This window comes from Coenobita brevimanus, chromosome 40 (assembly GCF_032717465.1).
Source record: "Coenobita brevimanus isolate Jiangsu-jjx chromosome 40, ASM3271746v2, whole genome shotgun sequence".
NCBI classification, from domain to species: domain Eukaryota; kingdom Metazoa; phylum Arthropoda; class Malacostraca; order Decapoda; family Coenobitidae; genus Coenobita; species Coenobita brevimanus.
The window spans coordinates 59,725,564-59,736,566 of NC_136993.1; the positions used below are offsets into that span (position 1 = coordinate 59,725,564).

The 11,003-nt window shown below is 40.6% G+C and overlaps 1 protein-coding gene across 1 annotated transcript in view; it reads right to left on the bottom strand.

The window, feature by feature from the left end:
• The window catches only part of LOC145397144 (uncharacterized), a 65,599-nt gene extending 55,786 nt beyond the window's left edge, over window positions 1-9,813 (bottom strand). Inside the window, 1 exon segment of the mRNA XM_080270341.1 lies at window positions 9,498-9,813. Coding sequence (XP_080126467.1) covers window positions 9,498-9,813 — 316 coding nt within the window.
• Between the last annotated feature and the right edge of the window lie 1,190 nt (window positions 9,814-11,003).

The window sequence follows — 11,003 nt, forward strand, 5'->3', positions numbered from 1 at the left end:
ATATATATATATATATATATATATATATATATATTTTCTCCCGACACACGTGACAGACTCGCATCAATTTCTTGATGGTCGTAGCGCACTCATAGCTACTCTAGCGGAGGTCTTAGCTACTCCTAGCTACTCTTAGCTACTCATGGCTAGTCGTAGACCTTTAAGTGGGTATCACACGGGGACCCGTGAACAATTTGTGCAGGACAAAACGGACGTCCAAACTGAGGTTGGACGTCCATACCCTATCACACGGTGGACGTCGACGGCCACCTTCTTCTTTATCGAGTTCATCCCACGCGACTGGGAGGTCACTTCCAACTCCCTAGCAGACGACGTGTTTATCAGCAACAACAATGGACGTGAACCAGATTGTGACTTTTGCAATGGGTGCTGCAGTCCTAACCCTGCAGGATGAGGAAGAAGCCTCTGCAAGAAGACAAAGGAGGGGGAGAAGGAGGGCATTGTGGATGAGAGAATGGCTCCCATCGAGTGAAGAAAGCAGCCAGTATAGAAATCTGCACCGTAGTGCTTTCTTCCCGAGTATGCCCTTCGAACGTGCCCGGGCCTCTCTTGGAAACAATCAATCCACATTCCATCATATTTACCACATTTTGGTATATATTAAAAGTTTCTATGACAAACAGAAATATTAAAAGTACAAAGTTTACTGACGGTTTTGAATTAATCATAATATATTACCTCAACTGACTACAGAGTTCAAGATAGTAGAGGACACACACTACGTGTAAACTCCATAGAGAAGAAGGAGACCACCAAGTCGTGGACGCCCACGAATGGGTCAGGCGGCCTTCCTCCCGTGGACGTCCATGACCCTCCCGCGGGGGCAAGTTTGGACGTCCATGGCCAGTTTGGACGTCCACGAGTCTCCCCTGTGATAGCCCCTTTACGGTCCATTTGCTTTGGCAATGCGTAATGACTCTTAGCTACTCATAGCGCCGCCCTAAGGAATTCGTAGCAGTGCGTAAGCTATGCGTAGCTACTTGTAGCGCCTACCTGGCGCACTCCTAGACTGTTAATTCTTGGCCAAATTGACAAGTATCCGCGAGGAGTTTGAATTCTTGGTGGCTCTTCCTCCGACTCCTAAATCTGTGAAAGCCCCTTTAGCCCATTTCGGTTCCTGTAACTCACTCAGGCTCAGTATAATCGGTTGGCAATGGCAGGAAAACAATAATATACTGTAGTTGTTGCGACAGCAGTATTAACACTCTCAGGCTCCAGTGACATTCTACGGTAAATGAATCGCCGGGTATCAGCTGGAACAGAATACTAGAGTTCTCCTGACATTGGATAACTGAATGTACTGGGAAAACCGTGCATGGCATGTGAGTTTTGTTTAGCATCCCTATTCTCTTAAGGGGACTCCCTAACACCTTTTCCCAAGTTATGCTTATTTGGATATGGCTGATTAATATCCCTTTGAACGTTATTTTCATTGAGTATGGTGAGGTTTGAGGGGTTTATTTAACAGAATACGACACTAAGGTGTAATGAGCAAAATAAATTGCTTAGGAAAATGCATTACGGAACTTCCTCAACCGACGAGATTGCCGGTCGAGGAAGGTGGCACTCCTATTGAATGTGTTTGGCATAAACCAGGCAGTGATATTAAGAGTCACTTCTGGAGTTTTTCTCTTTGCATCTCCGTGAAAACAATCCCCAGGATGGTAGGCTTCACGGGGGAGTTACGAACTTACTAAGAATTTTATGGTAACCATGGTGATAATGCTCATATCAGTGGTTAGTGTTCTCTGCTTGATAACATCACTGTCAAAAGTGAACTGGGGAAGTTGATACAGCGAAGTGAAGGAAGCAGACCCTTCCACCAGTCTTGGCAGTGGATTCGACTTATCTAATACCCTCAATACGGTTACATTTCTTCTTTTATCAGTTACTGATTCTAGACGATATTTTTCAGCTTACGAGAGACCATGTTATTGAAGCAGTTAGTGATGGCTATATTTAACTCGTCCTGTTTACTCATTATATGCTTTATATTTCCTTGTGACGGTATGAACAATAGCCAGTACTAACAGGGGTAACCTGCGTGGCCCGGATAAAACCATATGATCGTAAATACAGGCATTGCCTGGCATCCTGAATGGCCACTTCCCCGTGGAACAAGAACCCCGCGGTTCCATTTAACGCACTGAACATAATATGTTCTTCCTTGGGCCCATTTCTCCAGGGATATTGGTCTCCATAGACCCACTCCCATTGACCCATTTTCCCACTACCCATCCACCCACCAACCCTGCCCACCCACCTCGTCCACCCTGTCCACCTTACCAACCCTCCACCCATCCGACACTTTGTAACTAATAATTATATGCCTGTAGAAGTAAAGAACTCGACAGTAAATGATACCATGTTTCCACCACGTTAACATAAATATTTCTAATTAGTTTTAATCATGGCCATCAGTGGTGCCACTTTTGTAACTGTCATATATATATATATATATATATATATATATATATATATATATTCATCATATAAAGTTACACCTGTCATAGAGGACAGACAGACAACCGAACAAACAAACCTTTTCTTTTCAGTACATACTGATTACATGTTACATTACTGAAGGGGTTAAAGGTGAATATTCCCATGAAGATAATAACCCTTTGAACGAATATATCTGCACCAACAGCGAGGAAGTAGAAGGCTTTTGACTTATGTTTATCCAGTGCATGAGGGTCATTAAAGCTATGCATTTTTGTTAAGATCCTACCTTTTGGAACAGGTCACAGAACAATCATATTTTTATCCAGGTGAACAGGGTTAATGGGGAAACATACTTTGCCCAATAGTCTGACCAGGTTGGAAATCGAACTTGGACTTTCCCAGTTGTGAGCTGGTTTAATGAATCCTTACAAAACCGGTTCCCCCAACTCAGAGGTATAAAGGTAAGTTGAAGGACAAAAACTATCAGTGACTCTAAAGGGGATCAGTGAAACCCCTTGTTGGAGCAATGAGTCAACCTTTACATTTTCTTTTATATAAAATTTTATTCTTTCCCCTTCATTTAAGGTGGGGTGCCTTACATGCTTAGCTGTGTTTGGCTCAGGATACAGGGATCAGGTAGCACATACAGCTCTTCTTAATGTGGTGGAAGCAAAGACTCTTCTTCTCATCAACTCCTTCCCCTTTATTGAACCTCTTCAACCTCCCTCGTTTCGCCTCAACGTTATATTCATTTCTTCTGCTATCTCTATTTCAATTGTCACTTCACGATTTGACTATCCACATGTTCCCTGCCCTCATGACAGTAGGCATTCAATACCCACCTGGCAACACATATTCACCCCTTTTCTATTCAGCCTCATTTTTTCGTATAGCCTATTCAGGTCATCAACTCAGGAACTGTTTCCTCAATCGGTATGTGCTGCGTATAGTTCGCATTCTTATAAACGGAATGTGTCCACATGTATCGGTTTACGGCGATTCTTGATATTGACTCTTTTGTGTTCAAAATTCTTTGTAAAGAACAGCTTTGTGTAGACTTTCAGCCTTCGATATTTCTTCTTGCTTAGCTAAAATGCAGTTGGTTAACAACCTGGCAATTACCGTGCCACTGATTACAACTTTGCCGTTCCCTGACTTCCGCTTATCTCGCCATTATTCGTTAAAACATATTTAACCAGTAAAACACCTTCGTCGGCGAGGTACAAACGATGCCATTTAAATCCGAAAGCATTGAAATGTCACCTTACACCCCGAGGATGCCTAGAGTATATTGATGACTATTTTCCTACCAAGCTTTATGCCTTTACGACAAACTGTCTGACCTGTGGCCCTCTTTTGAAGATTTTCGACGTGCTGCACTTGGGCACTTGGCGCGCGTCACGTGCCACGTGCACCACCGGGGTGTGATGAAACTTGTCAAAAACAAATTTTTAAAAATGGGGCTATCATATGGTGCGAACCACTCAGTGATCGGCCCTGTGGTTGCTGAGATATAAACTTCTCAAAAACGTTACGGTTGGGCAGGGTCGGGCTGGGCTGACTTGGGCTACTCATATGTAAGAAAATGCAGCTACTTGACGAGAGACTCACGAGGGCTTCGCCCTCGCTCGTAATAAACTGAAGTACCCTTAGTTACAATTACAGTTGTGTGAAAGTAATTCTGCAGATATTCACTTGCTTCTCAATTATTCTTATTTTATAGTACCTCTCTTCAGCGTACCAGAAATCAGTGGGCCAGGAATTGCATTTTATTGCTATTGATGCATCTTTTTGTGCCGCATCAGGAGCACAGGGGACCCCTAGATTGGTTACTCAATCCAGACGTTTTATGGCGAGTATTCAGTAATACGTCCTTGAGTGGCATAATGTGAACACCTCCACCTACCATGGATAACTACATAACTTTACTTGTTTCCTCTATTTATCTATTCATTATATTCTTACTACCGGGTTCCACCATGTCATATGTCATATTAATGGGCTGTGCAATTATGCACACATCATTATGACTTTTCTCCCCGTCTATGAATTGGGTGTGGTGGGGTCTAGAACAGAAAAAGAGAAATTACGAAAAATTAACTATCAGCAACATGTTTCGTGAAATTATAATGACATCCATACATCAGTCACGCTAAAGAAATTATGTTTCGCCCTTCCAAACCTATCTACACCCATTTCTTATGTATAACTTTTATAGGTACGGTACATGAAGCTGGCACTCTGTTCCATCTTTTAAAACTCAACAGCCCTTCCTCACAGGCTTCCAATCGATCCAAACAATATTGTACTTTATAATGCTTGTTATATAGCTTCATTTTGCCTTCAATTCCGCCCACTTAGTACCTTAATGCAGTACTCTCTCTCTCTCTCTCTCTCTCTCAACACATGGCAGTCTTTTACCCCTTAACCACTTCAGTACAATGACATGTTGCATTTTATTAATTATTTCAAAGATGAGTACATTCAGCATACTGTAAGAGTGGCGCCTCGTTCTGTGGAGTATAATGTTTAAACCTGAAATCGATTAGTGGGATTCAGACTCCAAAATCTGGGCAATGAATTTTGAAGTGCTTGACAATGATGGAATATATCTGGCCCTCATGTTTGCTGACTGCGCTCTGTAGTATGGGATGCAGATTGATCATACGTGATAACCAGAGGCGTTCCAAAAATGACAGTAAAAAATATTAGGGGTTTGCACTCCACTTTGCGACTTTAAGTAAGCGTCCTTGAGAAACAACTTTAGTACAATAAAGTCTCTTTATTTGCATTTCAGTACAAACAAAATTTTTACTCAATTTAATTCTTTCACTCCAATGACACACAAGGGAAAGAAAGTTTATTCAGGGTAAATCCAAACTGTTTTATTTAGGCGAGGAAAAATCGAACATTCCGAATCTTAATCGAAACAATTTAGAACCCTTAAGGCCCGTATTCTTTTTGTTTAAGGAAGCTCCCTAATATCCTTTCCTTAGCTATTAATTTTGCTTATTAATACTTAACATCATCTTCTGTGTCATTTAAGTCACTCAGATATAATCACATTCAGCATAAACAACATACAAATTGATATTAGCCACCTGTATCCCAAAATAAATTACTAAGGAAGAGGTGCCATGGAGCTACCTTATGCGACAAGAATACGTACCTAACACTACTAAAATTTCCTCTGCTGAATGAACTCGTCTAAGGTTGGATTTACACTTGGCGAACGAACGTGAACAAACACTGTCGAGAAAGCATTCCTGAGCGTTCCTGTATATGATAGCATACGCCCCGGTGAGCATTCGATCAGGTTCTGGGTCCTGTGTAGTTGATGAAGGCTTCAGTATCCACACTGCAGTCATTTACATACCAGAATGTCAAGTTCAGAGACGCCAGTTATATGTGTTGAAGTTATTATAATCCACGAGCTACTGAAGGAAAGGATGATGTTCCGACGTCCATTCAGACATTCATGTATGCTCGTTCAGGATCGATTATGCTCGCCATGTCGACCGTTCACGCCCACTACCTACGTTCGTGAGTGCTTGTGCACGTTCTTTCCACCCAAAGATAGCGCGACTGAGACACCTTATGCGACCATAGTAGAGAAAGGGGTGAAAATAAACCCCAAGAATGATTAGATTAAATCGAATAGTACATTACAGCTCCTCTATATATTACCAATTAAATTAAATAAAGAAATCAAAATATTCTGACAGAGCTTCGAGATCGTGAAGGACTTATTAACCACATAAATACAGTTGAAATAAATACAGTCTGACTGTGACAAAATGTAGGACACGTAAAAGACTGCGTGTATGTAAACGTTCGTATGTTTAATTCATAACATGCAAAGTGATATGCAAATCCCTAGCTACTAATGGTCATTTATGTAACGCCTGAGGTTATTAAGTATAGTAAGCCTGCATCCCATATTCCAGAAAGCACTCAGCAGCCATAAAGGAAGGCCAAGTACGTTCCATCATCATCACGTGCATCAGAAATCATCACCACACGCTTGGAGTCTGCATCACAATTTGCTATTTGAAATTTAAAAATAAGGCCTTAAATTTCAGTACATGTAGCAGAATGGCCTGAGACAACTTCATAATAATGGTCAGAGCATTATCATTACTTGACATTTCCTGTTAGTCTACAAATGTTGGGTGTTCTTCTCTGTTAAAAAATAAAAAAAATCTACTCATCTGCACAGCACCTTATTTATTATGTCTATTTTCACACTGAGTTTCCTTATGGTTGACACCGTAACGTTATACACTTTCCCTAGTTCCTCTTATTACCTGTGAATTTCATGGGTCTAATTTTATCCTTGCTTATCATATTCTGTCTGTCTATCTGTTTGTCTGTCTGTCTGTCTGTCTGTCTGTCTCTCTCTCTCTCTCTCTCTCTCTCTCTCTCTCTCTCTCTCTCTCTCTCTCTCTCTCTCTCTCTCTCTCTCTCCCGAAGATCCTTTATTCCTTCATCTTCCTTTAAGTATCGGGAAATCGATACCGCACAATACACTTTTTACTCCAATCAGGGCCAAAATTGCCTTCTCTCCATCTTCATTGCTGCTTTATAACGGTAGATTACCGGTGAAATATGAGGCTACTCACGCAAAAGTGCTATGGAATTGATGTACAGCCGTAGTAGTAGTGTCTATTTCTTCCACTCAGCTACAGGAAATAAGCTGCAAGAGGGCGATTATCTGGACCAAGTTAAGGTAAAAACGACATAGGGATCCCATGAAGATGACCTGATTTCTATTCCATGGCCGCTTAGACTATTGCTCAGTTTGTATCCCCCTTGTCTGGTTTACCCTGCAGTGCAATGGGGGACCTGGATCTGAATTCGGGTGTTGCAGATCCTGTTATAAGGGAAGACTGGCACTCGTGAAACAAAAGGTCCGTATTCTCGTCATATAAGGACGCTGCCTAACACCTCTTCCTAGGGACTAATTTTTGGATATGGCTAGTTAATATCCATTTATACGTTATTTTTGTAGTGAATGGCATTATCGCAAGAATTTGTGTAACACAGATGATGACAGTAAAGTGTAATGCATAAAAAAAAAAAAAATCTCTGAGGATAATGTATTAGGGAGATTCATTAACCAGCGACAATACAGGCCCAGGCTGAACATAAATTACTTGACCGCTTTACCTCCGTGCTGTCGAGAGGGGGGAGGGGGGAATCATCTCTTAATTTTATCTAAGTAAATGTGATATCCCTTCTTATTACCCTATACCGTAGTTGAGGACATGTATGCCTCCCACAGTCTTTCAGATCTCATACTCTACAAAGATAATGTCTACATTACTTACAACCCATGCATCCGTAGTTAATACTCTTAGCCCGTATTCTCTTCGATTGAGGAAAAACCCTAACATTTTTTCATAAGAGTTTTATTTTGTTTACAACACCTTGCAGTACTCTTCTGTGTTACATAAATCCTTCTACCATCACCCTACTTGGAACAAATAACGTACAAAAATATAATAACCACCCACATCCAAGAATATATCGCTAAGGAAGACGTGTTAGGGAGCTTTCTTCACCGACGAAAATAAGGGCCTAGGACTCACTTTGTTGAATAATATCGTATAGCATGACCTGAAACCCTATACTGAGAGAGGTAAAAGAGACAGACGGCATGGGAAGTCCTGTTGAATGTCCTGTTTTTCTCTCCGTGGACTCTGAAAATCATTGAGGTTAATTCCCAGCAACGGACACTTGTGACTTCAGCCTCAGGTCAGTGTTTTTGATGTCGACTGCTGCGTTTTTACCACAAAGGTGAAAAATTAGGAAAGACGACAAGATATATTTATGCCAACGGTACATACTGTATATTTACTTTCCGAATCTCTTATACCGACTTTCAGGTTATAAAAATGTGCACATTTACACTCAAGTTCTTACACCAATCCTTAGCTTGTAAAAAAAAAGTCTATATTATAGTATTTTACACTTCGAGGTTATAATACCAACTCTCGGCTGATAAAAATCGTTTATATAATTTTACACTTTGAAGCACTTATACCAACTCTTAGCTGATAAAAATCATCCATATTTACACTGATGCAATTATACCAACTTTCAGCTGAGAAAAATCGACTAATGGTACTTTCACGCTCTTATACCAAATCTGAGATGATAAAAATCGTCTGTATTTACGTTCAATCTCTTATACCAACTCTCAGCTGAAAAAATCGTCTGTACATACAAACTTACTCTCTTTACACAGTCAGCTGATAAAAAACGTCTATATTTACTTTTCAATGCACTTACACAACTCTCAGATGATTAAATCGTCCGTAATTACACTTCAAAACTTTTATACCACCTCAGGCGACTAAAATCGTCTGTATTTATTTTCCGGCTCTTATGCCAATCTCAGTTGATAAAAACCGTTCGAATATACTCTCAAACTCTGCCAACTCCTAAAAAAAAAAAAATCTCCTGGTAGTAAGCAAGAATTCTAAATTGTCGTGATTTAGAAATGGTTAATTGTACGAGGACTAACACTCCCGGCTCCTATAATCACTTAATCACATTCAGCTGCACAAAACTGTCTAGTGTGAGTTGGAATGGAATAGTGCAATTATTGCCTGGTCCGAAGGAGCGTTTAGGTGTTCATTGCGCCTCGTCATAAATAAAATATTGTGTGAATTGTTTACTTTTGACATAATCTTAGGTAGAAAGGTTAGATTAAGCAACATTAGTGAATCAGATTTTTTTCGTGTCTTGAGCAGTACCTTCTATAAGGAAAATTGTAAAGCAGATAGCGGATATACTGTCTACATTTTCATAGCTTGATTATGAAGCTGAAAGAATGAAAATAGCTTGTTTCATACACTAATTTAAATTAATTCAGTTATAAATTCTGGCCTCATTTGTCTTTCAGGTAACACATAGATTTACTGTTTAGATTTTAATATTCATCGTCCGTAAATATTTACTCATTTTTTATTTCAGAAAACATTATTTAAGAATATATTTTCATTTATGAAGTAGGTAATTATTACTGTAGTGGTGAAGAGCCTGTAGGTAATAGTAGAAGGGCAGAGAATAATGGCTGCGGTGGATATCGGTAGGTTTAGCTGGTATAGGGTAGTGCAGGAGGGTGTTATTAAGTGGTGACGTCCTAGGTCTGCCTCTATATGGCCTGGTGTCCACTGTGCCTTCCTCCTGCCAGCGTCGTATCCACCGGTACACTGTGCATATACTAGTGCCCGTCTCTTGAGATATGGCCCGAGCTGACATCCCTTCCAGCCACATCCACACCATCCTCAGGCGGTCTGTCTTCAGCGTCCTCATGTGGCTGGGTATTCGGCCGTCCATGGTGAGTGAGTGTTGGCTTTCAGTGCTCGTGTTCAACACAAGCTAAGCAAACCATACACGAGCATGTTAAAACGAATTCTTACAGTATATCTAAGCAAACATAGACATGACTGCTATCCTGTTAAATACATTCAAATATTGATTAAAGCATAGTCATGTGTATCATCCTGCTAAACTCATTTATACATCTTTTTCTTTTTTACATCCATATATCTAATTTAAACACATTACAAGTGTGGAAAGGGATCTCTTCGCTTGGCGGCACCGATATAACTCAGTGGCTCCGTTTCCCCGTTGTACAAATATCTCTTTCCTCCCTCCCTATCTCCCAGAATGGAGGATGATGAATTACTGGAGGAGTGCTGCTTCAATAGGCAATCCACTGGGTTTACATTTAGATGATCCTGGGGTTGCAACTACCACCAACTACAACTACATAACACTGTCAGAAGTGACATATTATTAGTTTTTACTTTCGCTCAGTGAAGTGTGAAGCCCGCGGTAAGACATAATGGTTGGACACTGCTCGACGCACTGTAGAATCACTTTCACTCCTACATACTACAGGAGATAGTGTGTTGGGGGTCTTACGTGGCATCATTATAAGTAAACAGCACTCCACTGGAATCTCGTCTGATGTTACCTTGTGTGTTGCATGGATAGCTCAGTCTGCTGATGTAGGAGTGGATGTGGCAGTGGGAGCAAAAAATGAATAAATTATATCACACACTGATAACGCTGACTAAGCCGTCTCCACAACACTCGAGAAAAAACCTAGTGGGGTGGAAAAGGAACTTTTCACATGGGCCGTACTGTGTACTTTATATCTACTGTGGAAGTTAAGGCGCTTTGGGGCTTTCATGTCGTTGTGACTGAAAGTGTTAGAGAAATACTTAAAGATAGTTTTACTATGTTGGGAGGATGGAGTGTAAGAAATTGGCTAGAGCAGCGTTTCTTAACCTTTTCCGACCTCAGCACCACCTGCAGTAAGGCCGCACAGTCCAGCACTCCCTTACATCTGGTTACTGGGACTACAGTTGCTATACTGCTACTCTTACTACACTACTACTACAAGGATAAAGTAAAGTGAAGTACTGCTTGACAGTTTATTCATTCTTCAAAAATAAAATATCAATGATGCCAATGCTAAGCAAAACCAATACAGTATACTTTGCATTTTCCAGCACCCT